The sequence below is a fragment of the Microtus pennsylvanicus genome, chromosome 3 (assembly GCF_037038515.1).
Source record: "Microtus pennsylvanicus isolate mMicPen1 chromosome 3, mMicPen1.hap1, whole genome shotgun sequence".
Classification (NCBI taxonomy): Eukaryota; Metazoa; Chordata; class Mammalia; order Rodentia; family Cricetidae; genus Microtus; species Microtus pennsylvanicus.
In genome coordinates, this window is record NC_134581.1 from 98,717,586 (window position 1) to 98,745,508 (window position 27,923).

At 47.4% G+C, this 27,923-nt stretch overlaps 1 protein-coding gene across 15 annotated transcripts in view; it reads right to left on the minus strand.

The window, feature by feature from the left end:
* The window catches only part of Dnm2 (dynamin 2), an 89,127-nt gene extending 65,262 nt beyond the window's left edge, over positions 1–23,865 (minus strand). For 8 of the 15 annotated variants that reach the window (XM_075966616.1, XM_075966608.1, XM_075966613.1 and 5 more), the window contains exon 1: positions 23,531–23,860. In XM_075966616.1, the coding sequence (XP_075822731.1) occupies positions 23,531–23,691 (161 nt within the window). In that variant the 5' untranslated portion in view covers positions 23,692–23,860. Of the gene's footprint in view, positions 1–23,530 lie in introns of all 15 variants that reach the window. The other 7 variants (XM_075966615.1, XM_075966614.1, XM_075966612.1 and 4 more) reach the window with 2 other exon arrangements.
* Between the last annotated feature and the right edge of the window lie 4,058 nt (positions 23,866–27,923).

Genomic DNA, 27,923 nt, shown 5'->3' on the forward strand with positions numbered 1-27,923 from the left:
GAAAGTATGCTCCCCAACTTCAGCAGAAAGTCAGAATTCACAAGAGGGAATTGGTGAATTACCAATATTACGTGGACACCAGCCACTGTGTACCTGCAGTCTGTAGAGAGGGACCCAGTGATAAAAAGCAAGCTGGGTGGTGGTGGCGCACGCCTTTAATCCTAGCACTCAAGAGAGGAGGCAGGTGAATTTCTGAGTTTAAGGCCAATGTGGTCTACAAAGCAAGTTCCAGGACAGCCAAAGCTGCACAGAGAAACTCTGTCTTGGCAGGGCTAACAGATGGGGTAAATCAAAGCTTTAAGAACTGGGGTTCCATTGGTAGAATGCTCCCCCGGGATGCAGAAGCCCTGCTGTTCCCAGCGGTTCACACCTGGCATCCCAGCACATGGGAGATAGAAGCAGAAGCAGGAATTCAAGATTTTTCTATACAGTGAATTTTTTTTTTTAAAAAAAAAAGTGAGGGGAGGAGAGGGAAAGGAAAGAACCAAGACTTCCCAAAGGAGGGGGTGGAGAGACTCAAATGATTAATATTTGGAATAAATGTAGGGAGATCACGACTAACCAAAAAACAAGCAAACAAATAAAAAAGGATGAAGGGCTGTCGAGATGTCTCTGCAGGTAAAGGTGCTTGCTGTATAAGCCTGAAGACCTGAGTCTGATCCCCAGAACCTATATAAAAATAGAACTGACTCCAAAGTTGCCCTCTGACCTCCATGTGTATCACAAACACACAAAAAAATGAATGAATTAATATTTGTAATTTTTTTTATTTTTAAGATAGGGTCTCATTCTGTAGACCTGGCTAGCCTAGAAATATTGACTAGGCTCATCTTGAACTCACAGAGATGCACCTGCCTCTGTCTTCTGAGTGCTGGGATTAAAGGTCTGCACCATCATATCCAGCTAAGATTGGCTTATTTATTTATTTATTTATTTATTTATTTATTTATTCGAGACAGGGTTTCTCTGTGGCTTTGGAGCCTGTCCTGGAACTAGCTCTGTAGACCAGGCTGGTCTCGAACTCACAGAGATCCGCCTGCCTCTGCCTCCAAGTGTTGGGATTAAAGGCGTGCGCCACCATGACCCGGCTTGGCTCATTTTTATTTTATGTGTGTGCGTGTCTGCCTGCATGCATGTACATGCACCGTATGTACAGAGGCCAGATGAGGGAATCAGATCCCCTGGAACTGAAGTTACAAAGGATTGCGGGATGAGGATGTGGTGCTAAGAACTGAACCCAAGTCCTCTGCAAAACAAGAAATGCTGTTAACCACTGAGACATCTCTCTGATTCCATGAAATACTTTTTTTTTTTTTTTTTGGTTTTTCAAGATAGGGTTTCTTTGGATCCTGTCCTGGAACTAGCTCTTGTAGACCAGGCTAGCCTCGAACTCACAGAGATTCACCTGCCTCTGCCTCCCAAGTGCTGGGATTAAAGGCATGTGCCACCACCGTCCTGTCGAAATACTATTTTTTTTTTTTTTGGTTTTTCGAGACAGGGTTTTTCTGTGGTTTTGGAGCCTGTCCTGGAACTAGCTCTTGTAGACCAGGCTGGTCTCGAACTCACAGAGATCTGCCTGCCTCTGCCTCCCGAGTGCTGGGATTAAAGGCATGAGCCACCACCGCCCGGCTGAAATACTATTTTTTAAAAGACTAAGAGAACACTATGAAAGAAATTGAAAACCTTGGAGGAAATGGGAAAAAAAATTTTAGAAAGAAACTAAATGGCTGAAAGTGGTAAAATATCTTTAGACTTCAAAGGAAGAAAGAATCTGAATTAGTTCTAAAAAACATTCCCCAAAAGACACCCCACAGCCAACAACTTCATGGTGAATTCTAAGAAACACTGAAAAAGGAATGAACACTAATTCTTCAAAGACTCTTCCAAGGAAGGGAGGAACACTTCTGAGCTCATTCTGCAAGGGCAGCACTATACTGTTCAGGAAGTCAGACAGCAGCAGCAGCAGAAAGTTCCGCTCCTCTTAGAAGCTGAGAGAGTAAATGTAGGATCAGCACGATGCTAGACAGGGAGGCCCCTGCCACATTATAGGCTTCTGCTACTCTACTGCCCTTGGTGGCAAGCAGAGCTAGATGTTAGAGCTATTGCTGAAGACATCACACACTGGACTGAGAGCTATTTCCTGCTGACTAGTGGCAGGTATTTAGTGCTGAGAGCAGGGCTGTGGTAATGCATACCTTTAATCCTCTGGAAGCCCTGGATAGTCAGGGCTACACAGAAAAACCCTATCTCAAAAAAAAAAACAAAAACAAAACAAACAAACCCCAGTATAGTTTTGGGATGAGGAAATGGCTCAATGGTTAAAAGCACTGGCTGCTCTTCCAGAAGACCTGGGTTCAACTGCTAGCACCTACATGGCAGCTCACAATAATAGTCTGCAACTCCAGTTCCAGGGGATCTGGCAGTCTCACAAGGATAAGCATGCAGATAAAACACCAATGCACAAAAACTAAAAATAAATAAATCTTGAAAAAAAAAAGATGCCGAGAAAATCACCAGTGGTCCTACCCAGCTGTGCCTACAAGCTACAGTAACAACCTGTCTGGGAAGACACATCCACTGGCGCAGCAATGCTATCAGGATTATTATTCGTGCCTGTCTCTGTAGAAATGGCCAAAAGCTGGTAGTTAGAGAGGTTCAGGATTTGGGAGAGGACCTACCACAGGTTTTGGTTTTGTTGTTTTCCTAACAGGGTCTCTCTATGTAGTTCTGGCTGTCCTGGCACTGTCACTGTAGACTCTGTGTCTCAAGCCCACTGCCATGCTACTACTGTTGTTTAACTGTCACACTGGACTTAAAAATAACCAACAATCAGTGCTGCTCTCAGCCTCCATCAGAGAAGCTGACCTCTGCAGTGGGGTCCGGGTCAAAGTGAAGAGTGACTGAGGGTGCTCACACCAGACCTAAATAGGACAACTATAGCAGTGCCTCCAAAGATCCAGAAACATCTGGAAGCGGGGACAGAATGATGTTATGAAGCCAGACATATGCCTCTAATTCCAGCACTCACACGCAGAAGCAGGCAGATCTTTGTGAGTCTGAGGCCTACGTAGGGAGTTCTAGAATAGCCAAGGGTACATAGAGAGAATCTGCTTCAAAAAGACAAGAACAAGCTTGGTGTGGTAGTACATGTCTTTAATCTGATCTACAGAGGGAGTTCCAGGATAGCCAGGACTACACGGAGAAACCCTGCCTTGAAAAACTAAGAATTAGGGTTGGAGAGATGGCTCAGCGGTTAAGAGTACTGACTGTTTGTCCAGAGGTCCTGAGTTTAATTCCCAGCAACCATGTGGAAGTCACAACCATCTAAAATGGAATCTAATGCCCTCTTCTGGCATGCAAGCACACATACAAACAGAACACAAATACATACAGACACACACACACACACAAAGAAGAACTAAAAAGTAAATAAATACATAAATAAAGTAAATATTTTAAAAGCCAGAGAACAAAAAGTGGTAAGAGACAGTGTCTTCTGGACAGGATGGAGTTGCAGCTACTGGCTCAATTCCTGCATAGGCTTCAGCCTGCCAACATTGCATTATGCATGGAGGAGGGGACTCATAGGCTCCATCCCTCACTGAGGGACTACAGGCAGGGAGAAGGTTCTAGGGGGCATTATCATGTGCAGTAAATACACTCATGCCTTTGCAAGCAACCACAGCTAAACAAGACTAGTGGGAGGGACCTGAAGAGGGCATCAGTGGGAGGGGTAGAGTGAAAGCAAAGAAGACTGCTTCGGCTAACCTCCCCCTTTTATTTCTTCCCTGAGACAGAGTCTCTCTACATACCTCTGGCTGTTCTATAGCTCATTATAAAGACCAGGCTGGCCTTGAACTTACAAAGATCTGCTTGTCTCTGCCTCTGGAGCGCTGGCATTAAAGACGTGCACCACTAGTCCAGCTCTTAGCCACTTTTCTATTGCCATGACAAAACACCATGAGAAAGGTTAAGTATTTATGGGGCTAGAGGACCTTGGTTCAATTCTCAGCACCCAACTGTCTATAACTCAATTCTAAGGGATCTGGCACCCTCACACAGACAAACATACAGGCAAAACACCAATGCACATAAAATAAAGACAAATTATTTTTTTTTAAAAAAAGCAGCATTTAGCCGGGCAGTGGTGGCACACACCTTTAATCCCAGTACTCGGGAGGCAGAGGCAGGCGGATCTCTGTGAGTTCGAGGCCAGCCTGGTCTACAAAGGGAGTTCCAGGACAGGTTCCAAAGCTACAGAGAAACCCTATCTCGAAAACAAAACAAAACAAAACAAAAAAGCAGCATTTAATCTGGGACTCACAGTACCAGAGGTAATAGAGCCCATCACCATCATGGTGGGAACATGGAGGCTGGCAGGCAGCCAGAGCACTGGATCAGTATATCTGATGTAGAGGCAGAGAATGAGGCAGAGAGAACTAACTGGGAAGAGTGTGGGCTTTTGAAACCTCAAAGCCCACCCTTAGTGTTGTGAGCAAGAAGACAGATACGCAAAGTTTAACAAAAGTTCTATTTTATTAAGCTCACAGTCATTACTCAAATTCAAACTCTAAACTCCTAATCCTGGTTGTTCACTGATGTGACACATCTTAGCTGAAGGTCAGGTTCAGCCTCTAACAATAGTCTCTGATTTGAGGGTCAGGATCCTGGTGGAGACTCTCCAGATGTGCAGAGCAGAGCTTTGCTCCTGGTCTCTGCTTATATACTGTACTGCAGGTGTCATGGGGTTCTAGGCCTGTGTCTGGTTATCTTGAGAGAGTGATGTCACTGTTCTGGTTCTCAGGGCAGCTTTGGGTGTGGTTGAGCTCCTGACTAAGCTATTTTTACATGTCTAAGAAGCATCTTTACAATGCCAGTAACCCAACTCTTACAATAAAGCCACACCTCCCAATCCTTCCAGAACAGTTCCATAAACTGGGGACCAAGTATTTAAAATAATGAGCCTATGGGAAGAGAGGGCATTCTCACTCAAACACCACAACAACCAAGCGTTCAGTATATACACAAATGAAATTGCTGAAGTATTTTTTTAAAAAGCATCACCAGAAAACCAAGATGAAGCTGCACACAGAAATGCTCTCCTGTAAGACCAGTGCTCAGGAGGCTGAGGAATGGCAATCATAAGTGCCATGTGGCTAACCTAGGCTACATAGCCAGAACTTACCTCAAAGACAAAACATAGGAGAGGCCCCTGTTCACAACAAAAGGAGCTACTGGCTGAGGAGGCTGCTGGGGAACAAAGGGTCATTTTCCTTTAGACATGTGGACACTGTTAGTTAGGCCGCCCATGCTCCAGTAGATAGCCCCTCACACACCTATGCACATGTCAGCAAGTCATTAAAGAAAGAAGACATGAAGCTTGGAGAGGAAAGTGTTCCAGTGTTCTAGGGAAGTAAGAGGAAGTAGGTGTGAATACAATCAAAACACGTTCTATGGCCTAGTATGGTATCACAAACCTTTAATTCCAGCTCTGGGAAGGAGGCAAAAGCAGGGGCAATCTGTGAGTTTGAGGCCAGCCTAGTCTACATATTGAGCTTCAAGCCAACAGGGCTACACAATGAGATCCTGTCTCTAAATAAATAAATAAATAAAATACTTAAGGGCTGGCACTGTGGCTCTGTTGGTAGAGTGCTTGTCTGGAATGCAAGAAGCCCTAGGTTCCATTCCCAGCACCAGATAAAATAGGGTGCAGTAGTGATACTTGTCATCTTAGCACTGGAGTTAGAGGCCAGGCTGAACTATATGATGAGATCCTGTCTCAAAAACCAAAAAGGAGGCAAGTGGCGCACATCTCTAATCCCAGCACTCAGGAGGCAGAGGTAGGCGGATGTCTGAGTTCAAGACCAGCATGGTCTACAGAGTGAGTTCCAGGACAGCCAGGACAACACAGAAAAAACTCTCTCCAATAATAGCCACCAAAAACCAAAACAGAACAAAGTAAATCAGAATGGAAGGCTGGAGCTTAGTGCAAGAATGCTTGCCTAACAGGCATGAGGATCAATCTTAGCACAAACAAACAAATGCATGCCCTGGAATTTGGTATGGCGTGGAGAAATGGTGAACTCCTGGAATTATTAGAAAAGAATCCCAACCACTCCTGGGAGTCCAGATCAATACACCAGAGACACCTTGCACCTTGGTTTTATGGCAGCAGGCACCACAGTTAGGTTATGAGATGAGCCAAGGAGTCCACACAGGGGGGATGGGTGACAAGCTATCTACACACAGGACTTAAGGCACCTGCAAGCCTGGAGTTGGCTGGAGCTCACCAAGAAGTGGATAATCCCATCAGAAGGAGAAATTATCTAATGTTTCTCTTATCTATGGCTCCTGTTTTATTTTTGAGTCAGGATCTCACACCACAGCCCAGGTTGAATTCTTGGTCATGCTCCTGCCTCAATGGCCCTACCCCAGCACTGAGTTTTGTCTACAAAGCAGAACCATTCATTCTCTTATAGGTGCATGGGGGATGGGAGTTGCTTTCTGGCTTAACTGTCTTTCTGGAAATTGTGTCACAGGCCTTGTGATCCACCGGTTTTAAGTGGCTGCTAGGGATTTTTGTGGATTCAGATTGTGAAACCATTTCCATTAATTTCAGGAGATTTTAATCTTCCCCAAGCTCCATATCCACCAAGTATTCACTACCACTACCACACACCTCCATAACCACTAGTCTGTTTTCTGTCTCTGGGAGTTAGCCTGCTCTGGACTGTTCTTCCACGTGGATTTATGCAGCATTTGTGCCTGGTTTCTCATGTTTTTCTTTCCCTTACATTTTTTTGGTGGGTTTTTGCTCTTGTCTGCTTTTACAGTTTTTGAAAAGGTCTTTACTTTACACGATCCTGTGCTCTGAGAGGGCATCTTCACACATACACGTACTGGACCTTGGTTATAACCCCTCCCGGTCCTCTTCTATTGGTCACTCCTCTAAACTTGTATTGGTTTAGATTTTCATGTTATACACACATACATGACTTTATGTCTCTGTATAAACTCTAGGACCATAGCTGGTGCTGGTGGAGAGCTGGCAGACCATTTGCCTAGCACAGAGGAGCCCTGGCTTCTATCCTCAGCACCCCATAAAGCAGATGTGGTTGATGCTGGGTCATCTTAGCACTGGGGAAGTAGAGACAGGAAGATCAGAAGTTTAAGGCTAGCCTCCTCTAGGTTTGATTGAGGCCTGTGAGGGCAAACAAGAGACCCTGTTTCAAAAAAACCCCACTGTTGCCAGCACTAACGCCTCAGGAAGGCCTGGGTCTGTCCATCCTCGTTTGCCTGCCCTGAAGCCTTGTTCTCACCTCCTTTTGCTGTGTGTGGCTACAGTGTCTCACTGTGACTCAGCTACACAAAACACTAAGCATGTTGATTTGGATCAACTGGGTGGGGTCCAGGTCACAGTGGCAAAGAGCAGGCCTATCTCCTTTGCTGACTGGCTCTTGAATGGTGACTAAAGCATAGGTGGATATAAAGTGACACAGGAAGATGGGCCTGGCAGGCGCACACCCAGGAAGAGGAATCTTAGGTCAAACAAGCAGGCAGGCCAAATACAGGGTGTATAAGTGCTTCCAAATGAAATACAAGGTGTATAAGTGCTTCCAAATGAAATGCCAAGTGGACAGAATGACAAGGTAATGACACAGTAGCAGAGTGTCGAGGGAATGCTCTGGAGGGACCAGCAGTGGTCAGGGGAGTACAGGCAGCATGTCCAAAGATCCTGAGATGGGTTCATCAGGTTGAGGAACATCAAGGCCCAATAGGGCTGGAACAGTATAAAGGAGGGGGCTATGAGATGGCTCAGCAGGTAAAGGTGCTTGCTGCCAAGTCTGAAGACCTGACTTCAATACAGAGGAAGGAGAGAACCAACTCCTGCAAGCTATCCTCTGACCATCACCACCACACAAACACACACACACACACACACACACACACACACGCACGCACGCACACACACGCAGCTACCTCAAGTTTTTATGACTGGATGTGGTGGCTCACACCTTTAATCCCAAAGCTTGGAGGAGAGGTATGTGGATCTCTGTAAGGAATTTTAGACCAGCCTGGTGTACATATAGCAAGCTCCAGAACAGGCAGCGCTACCCTGTCTCACAATTATACAAAACAACAACAACAGGGTTTTAAAGACAAATAGAGACTGTTAAGAAGAGTTCGGCACCCAGCGGGGCTCACAGCACCCGGCACTCTAGCTCCAGGAAGGTCCAACACTGTGTTCGTGGGCACCTGCACGCCACTCTCAGGCATATAAACAAAAATACATAAATAAGCCAGGCATGGTGCTGTAAATCTTTACTCCCAGCACTTAGCATTCTCTGTGAACTCAAGGCCAGCCTGGTCTATACAGTGAGTTCTAGGACAACCAGAGCTATACGGTAAAATCCCATCTCAAAATAAAGTAAAACAAGTGACCTTGAAAGAATAACTGTGGAAGTTCCTGGGCAGAGGGGATATATCCAGTTAGTTCCTTGTATCTGTAGCTTCCATTTTTGCAGATTCAACCAACTACTTACTTGAAAAACACAATCACATCTACAGTGAACAAGTACTGCTGTTTTCTGAGTGGCTCTTTCCCAAGCAATACACTTAGCCCGTCTCCAGCATTCCTGGTCTCAGTGTTGGAGCACAGGCCTGTGCACCACATGGCTCAGGGAGGCAGGCTCCTCCTAAGGAGTGGGGTAGTCAAATGAACAAGGGTAAGACAGCAGGCAGTGAGGGGCCTGGACAGCTAATGGAACAACACAGCAATCAAAACTAACAGGAGAATCCCCAGAAGATCAGGGGTCACCTGGCCTGTCATACAGAGCACTGATCAGGAGGCAGCCAGAACCCACACCTGGGACTCTCCTCTGGCACCTCCATTCACAAACACGTGCACACATAAACATAAACATGAATAAAGGAAAACCATGCCCCAGCAGAGGCTCACTTGGTCAAGTGCTTGCCTGGCATACATGGAGTCCTGAGCTCTGTCCTCAACACCACACAAACAAGGTGTGGGGTGATGCTTGTCATCCTAGCACTTGGGAGGTAGAGGCAGGAGGGTCAGGAGAGGTGCGGGGTCATCCCCAAGTACAGTGAGCCTGATGGGACAGTACACTGCTCCAAAAAAAATCAACACCAAATGACAGGTCTCTATAAACAGAAACAATCGTTTTTATTTCCCTTATTTGGTGGTGGTGTGTGCTAAGGATGGAAGTCTCGTCTATGCTTGACAAGGACTCCATCACTGAGTTTGATCTTGTTAGTTTGGTAGAAATCCACAACATAGCTGGGGGTGGAGGCCCACAGCTTTAATCCCAGCTGACGCTGAGGCAGGACTGGTCTACAGACTAAGTTCTAGAACAGCCAGGGTTGCTTAGTGAGGTCTTGACTAAAATAAATAAACAGGAGGTGGTGGACACCTTTAATCCCAGCACTTGGAGGCAGAGGCAGACGGATCTCTGTGAGTTTGAGGCCAGCCTGGGCTACAGAGTGAGTGCTAGGACAGGCTTCAGAACTACAGAGAAACCCTGTCTCAAAAAACAAAAACATAAATAAACAAATAAAGCCGCTGGTAGTAGTGCACACCTTTAATCCCAGCACTCAGGAGGCAGAGGCAGGTGGATCTCTGTGAGTTCGACACCAGCCTGGTAGGCAAAGAGATCCAGACTACATAGAGAAAGCCTGTCCCAAAAAATAAATAAATAAACCGATCCACAAGCTAACTGTAAAACAGACATTTAGAGCTGGGCACGGTGCTGCACTTATGATACCAGCATGCACCAAGCTTAGCAGAAGTGGCTCCTATTCCAAGTCAGTGTGAGCAAAAAGCAAGAGTCTCAAAACAACAAACAGAAACAAATAAAATTATTATTTAAAGGACCTAGAGCATCCAAAACAATTGAGAAAAGAACAAAGAGTGCTCACAGTGTCTGACTTCAACACTGAGCTGAGAGCTGCAGTCATACAAACAAACAGATGTGGTTTGGGTAGATGTGGGAACCACTGGGCAGTGCTCCAGCAGCATCCATAAAAGACCATGGCCATCTGACAAAGGCCATCCACTGCAAGAGAAAACTGAAACCAAAAACAGCTCACAATTTACACTTTATAATCTATATAAAAAAGTAACAGACAGCTAGAAAATGCGCTTCAACAGCAGAGGGCCTATTTAAAAACCTCAATGAGCGGCTGGGGGTGTGGCTCAGTACTGAACCCCTGCCTACAGTAGTTTCCCACTATGCCCTAATCAAAGGGATGGAAAACTTAATCAGCAGGAGGGCACTTGCCTGGAATCTATCAGTGAGAAACTAGGGGTATTATTTAATGGTGGAACTCCTGCCTAGAATCTCACACCCACCAGTGAGGCTCAGTGGTAGAGGAGCCCCTGCCTAGCTTGTACGAGGACATGAGTTGCATCCCTAGTCCCAAGAAAAGTCTAAATGAAGGCTGTGGAGATGGCTAGGCAGGCAGAGCCTGAGAACCAAAGTCCAGCTCCCCAAAACCAACATGGACTCCACATGTGTTCCTGCCTGTAATCCCAGTGTTTATGGGGAAGAGAAAGAGATCCCGGCAACACATACTCAGGCCAATTGGATTGGATTAGCAGATGTGGACAGACCATGTTTAAGTCAAAGATTCTTCCACAGTACTTAGGGAGACACTTGATAGCAGGCTCTGGCCTCCACACACAAGTACATACACACAAACACACACATGCGTCCTCACAATGAAACCTTTAGGATCGGGATACTTACAAAGTACAGAAAAACAGTGACTTTCAAGTAGGGAAATGTGGCAGAGGCCACGCTCAACAGGAGGCCACAGCCATCTCCCTGGTAACATCTTGCTGACTGACATCATGAAGCCCTAGAGGATGGATAAAATGAACCTAAATAATTTTCTTACCCAAAATGACAAACTCACAGTTTACTGTGAGAAAAACCTAGATAAAACGGAATAAGTTACTGTTGCTCAGGCTCTATCAAAACTCAAGGTCATGAGAAACTAGGAGAACCTGAGAGCCTAGGGATCCAAGAAGTGAAGCAGCTGGACATGTGATCCTGTGTCAGAAGGGTGACAGGGTGATGGCAGCCACATGACAGGTGGCTGCCATCGACAATGACAGTGATGGTCTCAAAAGAGTCTGCAGTTAGAGGCGAGGCAGACACAAGCAACCTGTTCTATACATTTTTAAATTCTGTTTTTTGTTGGTTTTTGTTTGTTTTGTTTTTTTTTTTGAGACAGGGTTTCTCTGTATATCCCTGGCTGTACTGAAACTTGCTCTGTAGACCAGGCTGGTCTCGAACTCACAGAGCTTCACCTGCCTCTGTCTCCCAAGTGCTGGGATTGAAGACGTGTACCACCACCACCTGATTTTTAATTTACATTTTATTGATTTGTTTGGAGGCAGGATTGCTATGGCCCATGTTGTCACAGGACAACTCGGGAGTCTGTTCTCTTCTTCTACTATATAGGTCCCAAGGACCCAACTTAGGTTATCAGGCTTGGCACAAACACCTTTACCCCACTGAGCCACCTGGCCGTCCCTCTCTGACCTATCTTTATAACTCTTCTGTAGCCAGACATGGTGGCACATGTCTTTATTCACAGAACTGGAAAGCAAAGGCTGGTAGATCTCTTGAGTTTAGAGCCAGTCTGGTCTACAGATAGCCAGGGCTACTATATAGGGAAACCCTGTTTTGAACAACCCAAATAAATAAACAACTCTTTTGCAAACTTAAAGCTGAAGAGGTGATTCAATGGTGGAGCCCCTAGGAGCAATCCCCAGTACCATAAAAATATTTCCAGCCCAGTGTGATGGCACATGTCTAAAATCTCAGCACTTGGGAGGATCAGGAGTCCAGGCCACCCTAGGTACACAGAAAGATCTTGTCTCAAGCAAACCAGGCTTGGGGGTGCATGAAGCAATGGGTCCCAGCCTTAGCACCACATAAACCAGAAACTGTGGTCCATGTCTGTCGTCCTAGCACTAAGAAGGTAGATGCAGGAGGATCAGAAGTTTGAGGTTAGCCTGGATTACATAAAACTGTCACACACGCACAAAAATTTATTTGATCTAGGCATGACTGTGGTGGTGCAGACCTGTGATTGCCAGCAATCGAGGCTGCTGTCACCAGCATAGGGAGATGAAGGCAGGAAGCACAGGAGAACGAGCTCAACCTCAGCTCTGTACTTAACTTAGCTTGAGGTCAGCAATGATGACACGAGACCCTCTCAAGAAAACTAAAAAAAAAAAGTTTAAGATTCAGTCTTCATGCCAGGGACAAACCCCAGGAAAGGTCCTCGCTAGATAACAACCTATCCCCAACTCCTCGACAGCCTATGCTAGGCAGTGTCCCCTGGCAGTGCCACCAAGGCAGAGGCTGCAGAAGCCAGGCTTCCACTTGGTTGAGTGGGAAGTCAGCATTGCAAAATGATGGCAATGGGGACCAAAACCACAGGCAGACGGAGCTCGGCGGGGCTCCAGGCACAGGTCACCATCTTCCGGTCTACTGCTTGGTTTCACACAGTAGTCACAAGGATCTTAGCAAACATGCATCCCCACTCAAGCACTGACGGGTATAAGCAGAGGCACCAGGAATTCAAGGCCAGCCTCACCACTGGCAGGCTCCCTGCTGTTAGGGCTACTGGGGCAAGCATTCCAGGTCAGAAAGCTACCATACTCTAGAACAATGATTTGGGAGTCAAACAACCCTTTCATAGGGGTCAGATATCAGATTATCCTGCATATCAGATAGTTACATTATGATTCATCACAGCAAAATTGCCATTATGAGGTAGGAACAAAAATAATTCTATGGTTGAGAGTCACAACATAAGGAACTGTATTAAAGGGTGGCAGCATTAGGAAGGCTGAGAACCACTGCTCTAGAAAGACCTCATCTATACAAGTCAGAAGCTCCACAGCCAGGCAGAGTGTTGTGTAGTGAGGCCACCTCTGGGGCTTTCGGTGGGGCTGGCCTGGCTGTGCCAGGGTGTATCACCACCCAGCAAGCACTGTCACACCAGCTAGGACAATGCCTGCCTGCTCTACAGTCCTGAAGTCTCCGGGTGCCTCCTTCTTCACCAGGGAGTGGGAATGTTCCTAGATAGCCTAATGGCCTTGCTTCCACACTGTGGACCACAGTTAGCCTTCACCTTAGCATTTCTACAGGAGGAGGACAGTAGGGGCCCAAGTGGAGTGGCACTGCCTGTAATCCCAGCACTCAGGAGGCTAAGGAAAAAGAATGGCAGGTTTGAAACCAGCCCAAGCTGTGAACAAACTCTGTATCAATAAAACGAATGATAGAGGCTGGGGACTTGTCTTCAAGGATAAGGCACTTCATCCACAAACATGAATTCAATTCCCAAAACCGAGAGAAAAATCTGGGCATGGTGATATATGCCTATATCCTAACTCTGGAGAAGGGGAAAGGGCAAAGATAATGAGACCAGGTTCAATGTGAGACCTTGTCCCAAAAAATAATGATAAGGGTATTAAGGGTCTGGAGAGATGGCTCAGTGGCTAAGAACACAGACTGCTCTTCAAGAGGACCAGGGTTCAATTCCTAGTAAACACAAAGTTGAATCACAACCATCTACAACTCCAATTCCAGGGGATCCAAAATCTTCCTCTGGTCTCCTTGGGTACCAGGCATGCACATGAAACACAGACAGATAAAATACCCATACACATAAAATAAATAAATAATCCAGGCATGGTGGCACACACCTTTAATCCCAGCACTAGGGAGGGAGAGGCAGTTGGACTTCTGTGAGTTTGAAGCCAACCTGGTCTAAAGTGAGTTCCAAGACAGCCAGGGCTATACAGAGAAACCCTGTCTCAAAAAACAAAAGCAAAACCAGTAAATAAATAAATAAATATTTGAGAAATAATATTTGAAAAGATGAAAATAGTCCATGGCCTCCACACTCTCCCTCCACACAGGTGTGTGTGCACGCACACACACGAATAACAATAGTGATAATAATAGAACTAGAAATTGGCTGGCTATAACTGGTAGAGTGCCTGCCGAGCACACATCAAGCCCTGAGTTCCATCCGCAGCAGCACCACACAAACCAAGTAGCAAGCACCTGAAATCCCAGCACTCAGGTGAGGCCTGAGAGTGCAGAGTTCAAGGTCATTCTCTCTAGGTGGAACTCACCAACTGAAAGGCAGCCGTGAGACAGTCTTGAAGAGAGAATGAGGTGGCAGCTCCCTCACCTTGAGGGGAAAGGGAGGAAGGGGAAGGTAAAGGGGGTACATGCAGTGAGGTGCCAAGGTCTGCAAGTTCATGCAACCAAGACTCAAGAGCCTGCACCAACCACCTGCCCTTCCGCATCCTCCTCACCTGCACTCTAGAAGGCCCTACCTGAGAAGTGCATTTCAAACAAAGGCGAAAAGAACTCTGATGTCTGTCACCAAGAGACACACACACACAGGCGACAGCATTTTACAGCCAATATTATTCAAAAAGAATGGGCTGGATACCAGCAGCAAGGGCACAAAGCACAAGGTCAGCAAGTCACTCGCTGCTTTAGGTCAACAACAAGACAGCTGCCTCCTCCTAGATGCTCTCCCTGATTGCCACTCCTGCTCCAACAAGTAGGTGTCTGGAGACCTTTATCAGCCTGACCTACTGCTTCCCCTCAGCGGTCTTGTTTGTAAGTGGAACCACAGCCTAAGTCTCCACAGACAGAACTCTGGTCCTGGAGGAAGGTTGGAAAATTCCTCTCTGTTAGGGGGGTCTATAGGCAAGCCAGCCTCAGGGTAAGACCCGTGAGAGAAGGCCATAAGGCTGGTCTCCTGATACCCACTCCAAACCCAGCATTCGTGGTTTTGTTTGCTTGCCAAGGAACCCTTACTGGAGAGTGGGAACACACACAGGGCTCCAGGTGGTGTGGATAACAGCCCATCCTCTCACCTTAGCTCTCCAGCGTTGCCCCAGTCCACCTCCACTCCATGCTGGGTGGGCAGATGTTCCAAGTCACAGCTGGAAACGACCATGGAAAGATTTCTAAGAGTTGCCTCTGGCTAGGAAGCTAGCTGTGGACTCCGTGGTTAAGCATTTGCCACACAAGAGTGAGGACCAGAGTTTGGCTCCTAGAACTCACATAAATGCTAAACAGGTGTGGCAGTCCACTTGCAATCCCATTCTAGAAAGATAAAACAATGGATTGGTACCTAGAGCTCGCTGGCTAACCAGACTAACTATATCAGTGAGCTCTAGGTTTGATTGAGAGGCCTTGACTCAATGGCTGTAGGGAGATTTCTAATATCAACCTCAGGCCTCCACGTGCCCTCAAACTCTCACATGCAAACACGCATACCACATACATCTGAATAAATGGAAAAGGAAACAGAAAGTTGTTTTTATAGGCTTTCTCATGGTTATACTGTTTTGTTTCATTTTGGTTTGTTTGGGTTCTTTAAACAAGATTCCTGTAGCTCAGACTGGGTAGAAGAGGCTAGCCTTGACCTGCCCTCTTCCTGAACTCTCAGGTGCTAGGATCACAGCTTTTCTTGTTTTCCTTTTCTGCTTGTTTGTTTCCTGAGACAAAGTCTCACTCTGTATCCCAGGTTGGTCTTGAATTTATAGTAATCCTCCAGCCTCAGCCTTTGAAGCGCTGGGATTATAGGAGTAAGCTACCACACTCAGTCTGGAAAACTAGCTAAGCAATATAAGCAGTGATCCAAGCTCCAGAAAAATCCAGGGTGGAGATAAGGCATCAGCCTAGAAACGGCATGTATACTCCACTATCAAAGAGGTGCCGGTAGTACAGACTCCAAACAGACAAGGGTGCACCACATGAAACTGGCAGAAGGGCGGGGTCTGTCACTGGTTCCCACTCTACTCGTATAATTAAAAGTGGACAGGCAGTGTTCCGAGTCCCATAGGCCCCAGGCTATGCCAAATCTGCATCAGGCAATCAGCAAACCAGGTGTGTGTGCTGGGGGAGGAGGGAACCCTGTACCTGCTGTCACCTCCCACCAGTTTCCAGCTCAACTGAAGGGCTTCTACGGGACATTGGGCACACAAACCTACCTCACTTCTAACTCCACACTTCTCATTTTCCCAGAATGTTCTTTGTTTATTTACTTGCTTGCCCATCTGTTTAGCTAGGTCCAGGTCCCTGTCAAGTCTCCAGCACCTGACCCGACTTAAGCCGCACACCTGATAACCTTGCAGGAGTCTGACCTTCATGATAAACTTCTGTTCCCTCTTTAGTCTCTGTCTCCCCACCTGGGAATCAAGGCAGTAAAAAAGCAGTAACCATCTTCCAAGGGCTGTAGAGAGCCCCTACTTTACAGCAGAGTATGACTTCATCCAGGGCTGGGGTGGAGCTCAGCTGGTGGAGTGCTTCAGCTGCCTAGCATGCAGCAAGCCTGGATTCCATTCCAACAAGGAATAAACCAGAGTGGTGGCACACACCAGGAATTCCAGTGTGGAGACGGGAAGATGGGGAGTTCAAGGTCATCCTTAGCTATTTAGGAACTCCCAGGCCAGCCTGGGCTACAGGAGAAACAAGAAGGTGTGGGGAAATGACTACTCAGTAGTCACGAGCACTGACTGCTCTTGCCGAGGACCAGGGTTCAATTCCCAGTACCACATGGCAGTCTACAACTGTGCAACTCCAGTTCCAGAGGGTCCAACGCCCTCTGGCCTCCAAGGAGCGCTGCACACGTGTGGTGCTCATAAACTCACGCAAGCACACACACACATACATAATAAAATAACAGAGTATGTCTTAAAATAAAGAGAAACTCAATGAAACCAAAGTGCTCACCTAGCCTCTGGCTGAATCCGAGGGTGAACTCACAGGAACCCCACATACACCTGGATGTAGGAGTCTTTTTTAGTGTGTCACCTGGTCAGAAGGCATGACAACATTCTCCATTTGCTCAGTTTGCAGAGGCCGTGTTAAATAGCTCATTACTGACTGTATTTTCTCAAAAAGCATTGACACTTTAATAAAGGCCTAATTGCAGCCAGCACTTGGCCCCTCCCCTGTAAATTAGAGTTCAGCAGATGCCCAAGTTTCTCCCAGCAACCAAGGAGACTGTCATTTCAGCATTTGTATTCAGACCTGGCACAGCCTGGACCAGCTGCAGCTCTGAGCAACTGCAAGTGTGAGGAGAGAGATGAGGTTCCCTTTGGTGACCAGCCCTTACCCAGCTCTGGAAACCACGCAACTCAGTCCAGTGTGGTGCAACAGGCCTGCCATGGCAGCACTGCAGGGGGTGGGGGACGGGGAGACAAGGAATCACAAGCTTGGGATCAGCTTGGGCTACATATCAAAGACACTATGTATTAAAGGCAGAAGAAGAGCTGGTCAGTGGTGGCTTGAGCCTTTAATCCCAGAACTCAGGGGGGGGGTGTCTCTGTGAGTTTGAGGCCAGCCTGGTCTACAGAGCAAGTTCCAGGTAGAGGAGGGGAACAGGGGGAACACAACAGAAGGAAAAATACTGGTGAGATGACTCAGTGGATAAAGGTACCTGCTGCCAAACCTGATGACCAAAATTGGATCCATGAGAACCACCAAGAGAAAGGAAAGAACTCCCACAAGCTCTCCTCTGTTCTCTACATGCACTGTGCCACACACAGACACACTCAACACCAACCTCTGGTGTCCACATGCATAGGAACACAAGCACATGTAACTGCACACATGAACACAAGCACATGTCACCAATGCCTCCTGATGCAGGGAAAATAGGACCAGGCCCTAACAGGTGAACTGAATAGAGAGAAAACAGCCAATCAGAAGAGCAGAGCATCCTCAGCCCACCCAAGCATCTAATTAGAGATAGGGACAGTGCCTCCAGGCCACTTTCCCTCCTTGACCCTCCCAGAAGAGGCAACCTGTGCCAACCCACACACCAACTCTTTTTGAACCTCACCTCACAATTCTAGCTTCTTGGCACTCTTGGGTGAGTTTTCAGCGTGGAGCCTTCACACTGGCTATTCCCACATCTGTCATCAGGACGCCTCTGTCAAGTTCTCCTAGCCTCTTCTCCAAAGTCGCGTCACCTGGCTCCTCACTGCTTGTCCCCCTCTATCCCACCTCCACCAGCACTGCTATAACCTGCATTTAGTGGTTTTTATCTATTTGGCTCAAGGCCATATCCCTGAGCATGTAGGAAAACTGTGCTAAGCACTGGAAGACACTGTCATTGTCCTAAGAACACTCACTAGCCCTATGGAAGAGTTGTTGCTACCACCCCCACCTCAACTTTCTGTTTATTAGGCGGGTTTCCCTACAGACCCCAGACTGGCAATTCCTGCATCAGCCTCCTGAGTGCTGGGGTTCCAGGCTCTTTTATTTTTTCAGAGAGCAGGGTCTCGTGCAGCCCAAGTTGGAGACTACCTATGCTGCTGAGCATACCCTGAACCAACTCCTGATCCCTCTGCCTCTACTTGGGTTTAAAGCATGCCCCAGGTTTATGTGAAGCTGAGGGTGGAATCCAGCTGGAATCAGCGCTTCACCCAGGCCTAGTATCCTACCAACTGAACAGCAGCCCTCCAGTTCCCTTTTTGTTTTCTGATGGAGGAAGGTCATTGGCTAATAAAGGAACTGCCTTGGCCCATTTTATTGGTTAGAACATAAGTAGGTGGAGTAAACAGAACAAAATGCTGGGAGGAAGAGGAAGTGAGCTCAGACTCCACAGCTCTCCTCTCGGGAGCAGATGCCTCAGAGAGACGCCATGCCCCGCTTCCGGGCAGACACACGACACACGCGATGAAGCTCTGACCCAGGATGGACATAGGCTAGAATCTTCCCGGTAAGACCGGTGCTCACAGATTATTAGAGATGGGTTGATCGGGATATCAGAATTAGCCAGTAAGGGCTAGAGCTAAAGGGCCAAGCAGTGTTTAAATGAATACAGTTTGTGTGTTGTTATTTCAGGCATAAGCTAGCCAGGCTGCCGGGGTGCTGGGGATGCAGCCCCGCCGCTCTTATTACTACAGTTTTCCTTTAAAAACAAAACAAAATGGGCTGGAGAGATGGCTCAGAGGTTAAGAGCACTTCCAGAGGTCCTGAGTTCAATTCTCAGCAACCATCAGTAATGAAATCTGGTGCCCTTTTCTGGCCTGAAGGCATACATGCAGAAAGAACCCTGTATACATAATTAATAAATAAGTCTTTTTAAAAAAACGAAAAAAAGAAAACAAAACAAAACTTTTAAAAAACACTTCACTTATTTATTCTCTTTGGGTCTGTGTCTACATGTGCATGCACTACACAGGAATTGTTCTACTGCTTCCACCACTGGGTTGTGGGGATCAAACCCCGGCCATCAGACTTGGTGGCAAACCCTTTACCCACTGAGTCATCCTGCCAGCATGACCATAGGTCTTCAAGAGGTGGGATGCAGTCCCTTGCCGAAGGCATCAGTGGCAGGCACAAGATATGCCTCTACTGCGATGACAGGCACCAGGTTTCTGCATTAGTTAGCAGGTGAAGCACTCAGCTGGAATGGTAGCCCCACTTCCTACTCAGCTAACAGACTTTGAAAGACAAAACACTCACAGGAAGGAGCCCAGCCTCAGCTTTCCAGGCTGGAGCCCCAACTTCCTGGGCTCCTGTCCAAAGAAAGAAAAAGAGAGAAAGAAAAAAAAAATCCAGCTTCTCTTTGCCAGCCCTCAAGGCTAAATAGCAAAGGTTAGTTAGGGACCAAGCCCTCCTGAGATCCACAAAACTATGGGCTGGTGCACACAGCTGGTCAGCCAAAGGTTTCAAATGCAAATGCTTCCAAAAGGTTATGAGCAGCCCTGGGTAGAGGACCCAGTGAGTTACCCACCAACTCACGTCACCCTAGGAAAAGGGTCTTGGTCTTTCTTTTAACTCCTGGAGCCTTAGCACATGACAGCAGACACTCTACCACTGCCCTGCACTGCCCAAACCACAAACAGCCTCCATCTTGTAGAGGAGAAACTTAAGGGCTGACCGCTTCACCTACTATGCACCAAGCTCTGGGTTCTGTCCCCAGCACTACATAAACCCAAGCATGGTGGTGTGCACCTGCAACACCAGAACTCGGCAAGTGGAGGCAGGAGAGCAGCCCTAGGTTGCTACAGGCATTTCAAAGACAGCATAGGACTTACCAGTTTTACTTTTGTTTATAAAAGTTTGTGCAGTGCTGAGGAGCTGGCTTACTGCCCAAGCGTGAAGACCCGAGTTCAACCTTTGGCACCCATGTAAAAAGTCAGGCATCATAATGAACACTGTCATTCCAGCACTGTGGAGGCCCAGACAGGTGAATCCCTGGGGTTTGCTGGCCAGTCAGCCTAGATTGATCAGAGGTTCTAGTGAAAGACCATGTCTCAAAAACACCAAGCAGATGGCTCCTGAGGAACCACACCCAAGAGTAACCTCTGACCTCCACACAATCACACTCAGATTTGTTCACGGACGCACACAAAGGAACCTGGGGACCCGAAAGCCCAGTCCACTTGACTAAAGACACAAAGTCAATCAAGGCAGACCTGTGCTTGGGGGCCTCATGCCTCCACACCACCATCATTACTCCTTAGATCCTTCTGGGCAGTTTCTGGCTCTGTAGAATATGAACTTCATGTGAAACCTGTTGTCCCCAGGGCAAGCAATCTGCATGCACACCCCTGCAAGAGGCTGGGCCAACTGTGTCATCCACATGTATACCAACATTCTTTGAAAAATCCAAAGGCAGCACTAACAGGAAGCAGCCCGAGCTATCCCCAGGTGCCAGACTAACCCAAGCCCTTGGCACACTCTCTCCTTTGCTCCTGGGTGCCAGCCAGATGCCCACTAGACATTCAAGAATAGCAGGGGAAGGAAACAGACTCTCAGTTCTGACTCTGTTTAGTCAAATTCACAGCAGAAAATACAGAGTAGGGTTGAGTGGGACCCACCAAAGGACGCCTCTTCACAGGGTCCTGCAGCCCAGGGGCCTTAAGACATTGCAGAGCAGAAAAGAATTAATGTCAGGCACGGCAGTACATGCCTGCAAAACTAGCACTTGGAAAATGGAAGCAGGAAAAGACTGCTACAACTCTGGGGGCCAGCCTGTGCCACATGGTGAGTTCCAGGTCAGCCTAGGCTATAGTATGAGACTATTTTAAAAAAAAAATCAAAAAATCCAGGAATGGTGCTGTACGCCTTTAATCCCAGCACTCAGGAGGCAGAAGCAGGTGGATTCCTGTGGGTTCAAACCCAGTCTTGTCTAGAAAGTGAGACTCCATCTAAAAATTTAATAATTAAAAATGTGTATATACATATACATTAAAAAATTAATTCAGTACCTAAAAGCCACAATCATAAAAGGATCTCTGAGTATGAAGCAATCAAAGAGAACATATATGGCAATAATATTTACTATCAGTTTAGGCTTAGGGCCTTATCCACGCTAGGCAAATGCTCTACGACTGAACTACATCTATAACCCTCTCACGGCTTCTTCTGAGACAAGGTCTAACAATGGAGCCCAGGATGATCACAAACTCAAGAACCGTCCTGCCTCAGACTCCTGGATACCTAGGTTCACAGATGCAGCTAATTTAGCCAAAATCAACACTTCCAACATCCCAGTCCCTGTATCCTTAAATCAACCTTTATGTTTTTTTGAGACAGGGTCTCACTATGTAGCCCTGGACGCCCTAGAACTCTCTATGTAGAGTAAGCTAGCCTCAAATTCAGAGATGTTCCTGCCTCCCCAAAAGACTGGTAACAATAACATGCAACAGAGGGAGGGAGGGAGGGACGGAGGGAGGGAGGTAGGGTGTTTGTGTGTGTGTGTGTGTGTGTGTGTGTGTGTGTGTATGTGAGAAGGCGTGTAACCCAATGCAAGGGTGAGGGATGGGGGAGAGTCTTCTGTTTTGTGTTAATTTCATTGGTTAAATAAAGAGACTGCCTTGGCCCTTTAATAGGACAGAAAATTAGGTAGGCGGAGTAAACAGAACAGAATGCTGGGAGAAAGAAGCCGAATCAGTGAGTCGCCATGATTCTCCCACTCCAGACAGACGCAGGTAAGCCACCTCTTGGGCTACACAGATTATTAGAAATGGGTTAGATCAATATGTAAGAGCTAGCCAATAAGAGGCTGGAACTAATGGGCCAGGCAGTGTTTAAAAGAATACAGTTTCCGTGTAATTATTTCAGGTAAAGCTAGCTGGGTGGCGGGAACGCAGCCTGCCGCTCCTATTACAACAGGTGAGCAGCTCACTGGCCAGTCAGTCTAGCTGATCAGTGAGTTTCGGGCTCGGAGCATCACTACATCTCAACACTTTAAGATGGAAAGACAATGAATGATATGGCTCAATGGATAAAGGGGTTTGCTACATAAACCTGATGACTTGAGTTTGAGCCCCAGGATCCACGTAAATGTGGAGGGACTTCACAAAGATGATGTCTTCTGACCTCCACAAGTGCACCATGGAACACACTTGGACAGACACACACACGCGACAATGTCCACAGCAAAACAAATGTTATCACTGGGAACACACAGCAGCATCATACATGGTACACTTCCTGGAATGGAGAAGTGGTGCTGTATGAGGCAGAGGGGGAGGGGACAGGAGTAAATCAACATTGCTCCTTCACTCACTTCCTGGACCATAGAAACAGCTGCAAGTGGAATTTGCCCACTGGACAGATGGAACAAGCTGAGGCTCCCAAAGCTGTCTGGGAGAGCTCTCCAACTGGGAAGCTTTAGCTTAGAAGCCAGCTAGTAGCTTCTGGGATCCTGAATCAGGAACGAATCCTGAAGAATGCTTCTCCCCAAGTCCCCACCTCCTGCCACTTGGAGAGGATAGGACTGCCTGGGTAGTAATGGAGAACAGCAGGGCAGACTAATGGAATGGATTCACTTGGAACACTGGAGCCAATGGCCCAAGACACCAGACAACAGAGTCCCCTAAAGTTCAGCCATTCAGATAGTAGAGGCCAACTTGAGTAAGCAAGGGGCACAGATGGGCATTTGCACACCAGAGGTCACCCTAGACAGCTAGCCAGACAACAGTGGACTTCGGGGTGGGTCTGGACAGATGGGACAACCAAATGGTGCCCGTAGGAAGCCTGTCCAGAAAGGATAAACAGCTAATCAGATGGCAGAGAAGGCTCCAGATAAATAACCGGCCTGACAGACCCCAGGGGTCATCACCCATGGATGGCCGGGTGACAAGTGTAGCTTCAGCAGCACGCACACTAAGATTTTCAGGTAGCAAGAGAAAAGAGTGGATCTATCCCGGATCACAGGTAAAGAGATGTCAGAGTTCACCAGTGATAGCTGGGACTACATGCACCAAGAAGGGTATGCATTGACCGTCTTGTCCCAAACCTCCCCGATTATCACTGCAGCTCCAGTCCCTACGGAGTCATGGAGACTCTTGCCCCAGACTTTACCCACTGCCACCGGTACTACGACGTCCGCGAACCGCAGTTCCGCCATTCCCCACCCGCCCTCCGCGCCCTAGGCCGCCGCCCGCCCTCCGTGCCGGAGCCTGGGAACCGCCGCCGGGGCGCTCGCTCACCGGCCCACGAAGTTCTCGAGCACTGAACTCTTGCCGGCACTCTGGCCGCCCACCACGGCGATCTGAGGCAGGTCCAGGTGGCAGCTCTGGCCGATGGAGCTGAAGGCGTCCTGTAGCTTGTTAACCAGCGGGATGAGCTCTTCCATCCCGCGGTTGCCCATGGTGCCCGCCTCCGCCCGCAGCTCCCCCGGCTACGACACGCGGCCCCGAGGCGTCAGTGGCCGTTGCTTCTTCCCGCTCCGCTCTGCCAGCCCGCCCGGGCTCCCCTTCGCCGCGACGCCCGCTCCCGGCTCGGTCTCACAGTCGCCGCCTCATCCGGTTCTCAGGCGACACCCGACCCGAGCGACCTCCCCGCTCGGCCTCCGGGGCGGAGCCCGAAACCATAAGCCTACCCTCAATTGGTCAAGAATGCTGCCAATCAAACATGGAAACCAATAAAAAAGACACGAGGAAGGGCTAGTCCCACAAATTCATTGGATCATAGAACTGTCATTAATATGAACAAGCCAATGGAAGTAGAAACCGGGTTGTCACGCCCAAAAGGCAGGCTATCTGGAAAAGACAGCGAGACTTCTGCTCACTAGGTTGATCTGGGCTGTCTTATTGGTCTCTGGAAGCGTCAGCCTGCCAATGGTGTAAGGAATCGATCCTTAAACACTGGTGTGTCACTTGACCCTAGTTAGTTCCGTAAAAATTTCTCATTGGTTGGTAAAACATCCCTTCGCTCCTCCAACCAATGAGAGAAAAGAGAACCACAACCTTTTTTCTACTGTTTCTGAACCACAGCCTGGCCGCAGACCCGGTGACCCTCCTGTCTCAGTGTCCCTCCTGCTAGTATTATACATACTAACGTCCCAGTCCTGGTTCTGATTTACACCTGTGTCCGTCAGTCATGCAAATTCTTCCCAGATTTCCTAACGTTTGTTGTCAGATTGTGATATTCTTTTTAAGCAGAGGGCCAAAGTACTCGGGGAAGCGCCACACATCGTGGTAAACTTGAGTGCTTTGATCACGCCTGCGATTTTAGGCGCTAGAGAAAACTTGTATCTTAGAAAGCATCAGATTCCAGTTCTGAAGGAGTCCCAGTGCCAGGGGAAGATGAATCTCGTAGAAGGTTGAGTGTAGTGTTTGAATCCAGTCGTTTGGGGGTGCATGCTTGCGTGTGTGTTCCTGAATGTTACTGGGTAACATGAGTACAGCCTCATGAAACTAAGCAAGTCTTTTACCAGTGGCTACAACCCTAAGTTTATTTTTACTGAAAAAACAAAAACAAAACTTTTTTTTATTGCTTCTAGAGAGCGTTTTCTGCCTTCGGAGAGGACGGGAGTTTGGTCCCCAGCATATGCATGACAGAACACAACCATCAGTAATTCCAGTTCCAGGAATCCGACATGCTCTTCAGGGCCTCCACCAGGATCAGACACAAACATGAGGCACACGCTTATATGCAGGCAAAACATCCACATACACAAAAAAATTGACTTTATGTAAACTTCGGTTTTTCTGTGTAACAGCCCTGGCTGTCCTGGAACTAGCTCTTGTAGACCAGGCTGGCCTCAAACTCACACCTGCCTCTGCCTCCCAAGTTCTGGGATTAAAGGCACCACCACTACCCAGTCGTAATATTTTTTAAATTTTCATAAAATAACGTTTTAATTTTTTTTTTTTTTTTGGTTTTTTGAGACAGGGTTTCTCTGTGGTTTTGGAGCCTGTCCTGGCACTAGCTCTTGTAGACCAGGCTGATCTCGAACTCACAGAGATCCTCCTGCCTCTGCCTCCCAAGTGCTGGGATTAAAGGCGTGCGCCACCACCGCCCGGCTACGTTTTAAATTTTTTAAAGATTTAAACAAAAAAACTAAAAAAATTAAAGATTTATTTTATTTTTATGTACACCATGCCTGGTGCTCACAGGAGTCAGGAAGTGTCATGCCCTAGAACTGGAATTCTGGGTAGTTGTGAACCAAACCCAGATCCTCTGTGAGAGCAACAAATGTTCTTAAATGCGGAGCGATCTTCCAAACCCACTTTACTTTCAAGTATGAGGGGTTTTTTATGCATGTCTGTTTTTTTCACTATGTTCATGCAGGGTCCAAGACGACCAGAAGAGGGCATGAGATCATCAGGAACTGGAGTTACAATTGAAGTTGCCATGTTGATGCTGAAAATTGAACCCTGGATCTCTACAAGAGCAACGAATGCTCTTAACTGTTGAGCCACTTCTCCAGCCCCCTTATTTTTCATTATGTGTATGTATGGTGTGTGTGTTATGTGCACATGAGATGAGGACATGGGATCTCCTGAAGCTAGAGTTAGAAGCAGTTGTCAGCCACCTGTGGATGGCCACTGGGAACTGAACTGCAGGCATCTTCAGAAACAGCACCCTAGCCGGGTGGTGGTTGGTGGTGCATGCCTTTAATCCCAAAATTCGGGAGGCAAAGGCAGGCGGATCTCTGTGAATTCGAGGCCAGTCTGGTCTACAGAAATTCCAGAACAGGCTCCACAGCTACAGAAAATCCGTCTCAAAAAACAAAACAAAACAAAAAAAAAAAAAGAAAAAAGAAAGAACAGCACCCTAAGCTGTATCTGCAGCCCCTGCCCTGTGCACGTGGAGGTCATGGTTTGACATTAAGCATTCCCCGCTCTTCTATTTTGGAATAGGATCTTTTAGAGCCTGGAACTGGTGAATTCAGCTAGAATAGCCGCTGACTAACCCTGCCAGAACTGGTTACACATGCTCACCAACCATGCTCGGGCTTATACTGGGGTCCTCCATCTCTGCAGGTGCCAATCCACCCACCCCCAGCCATCTTAAAAAGGAAGCCAATATTCCACAGTTGTTTCCCTATTTCTTCAACTTTACTACATTCTAGACCTTTTTTTTTTTTTTTTTTTTTTTGCTTTTTCGAGACAGGGTTTCTCTGTGGCTTTGGAGCCTGTCCTGGAACTAGCTCTATAGACCAGGCTGGTCTCGAACTCACAGAGATCCACCTGCCTCTGCCTCCTGAGTGCTGGGATTAAAGGCGTGCGCCACCATCGCCCGGCCCATTGACCTTTTAATTGCCCATTGGAACTTTGGGATCTACGCCCTAAAGCACGAATGCAGGCCACACTATTTTGCAGGCATAACTGGGGGGTCCTGGGAACTGCATTTTGGGGGAGTAGTGGTGTTTATTTTTGACAGAGCCTCATTTAGTCAGCTTGTGTAGCTGAGGGCCTTGTCTTTAACACCCCTGCCTCTAACTCTGAAGTGCTGGGATTGCAGGACCTGCCACACCAGTTTATTAGGGACAAAGAGCTCTTTTACATGCCAGGGTCCCAGTCACATTGGTTTCCTTTTAGTGTGGTTTTGTTTACTTGAGTCACAGTCTGTGTAGCTCAGGCTGACCCATCTTACTACATATCCCAGGCTGGCCTGGAACACCCAATCCTCCAGCTCCAGCCTCTTGGATTTGGGGAGGGATTATGGCCATGCACTGTCACACCGTGCTGAACTATCTGAGTAGGGAGTCCACTGAGGATGCCGGCGCAATGAACACTCTGGAAAGCAGCTGCCGGGAGGTGGTACAGGAGTTCTGCTGAGGCTGTTGAGAGAGATGATGACAGAGGGAAAACCTTAGCTATAAAAAGAAAAAGAATAAAATCAGAGCACTAAAGCCCACCCACTTAGGGTGGTGGCGCATGCCTTTAATCCCAGCACTTGGGAGGCAGGAGGATCTCTGTGAGTGTGAGGCCAGCCTCATCTATAGGGCGAGTTCCAGGACAGGTTCCAAAGCTACAAAGAAATCCTGTCTAGAAAAACCAAACCAAAACAAAACAAAATACCTTACCCTTTTGCTTTATTGGCTGGAGGAATGAGATGATATTTGTTGTTTGTTTGTTTGCTGTTTTTTTTTTTTTTGAGACAGCCTTGGCTATCCAGGAACTTGCTCTGTAGACCAGGTTGGCATTGAACTCAGAGATCCACCTGTCTATGCCTCAGGAGTCCTGGGATTAAAGGCTTGTGTCACCACCACTGCCCGGCATGAGATGCTATCTGTGTAACTCAAGGGGACACACTTTCAGGAACTAGGTAGCATCAACTGACAACATTGCTTAAGGAGCATGACTCAATCCCAGGTCCTGAATACATGGGGTGATAGTGGGCACATGGTGTTGCAGACTTTATTAGGACCCCAAGAACCTTATTCACAAAGGAGTTGGCTGGATATTATATGGAAACTATACAAAAAATTAAAAAATAAAAAAAGAACAGGATTAGGGATTTGATTCAAAGGGCAGTGCTGGTCTAGGAGGCCCAGCAGCATATGAACCAGCTGTAGTACTGCACACCTGTCATCCCAGCACGTGGGAGATAGAGGAGAGGCCAGACGATGGTAGAGATGCAAGGTCTCCT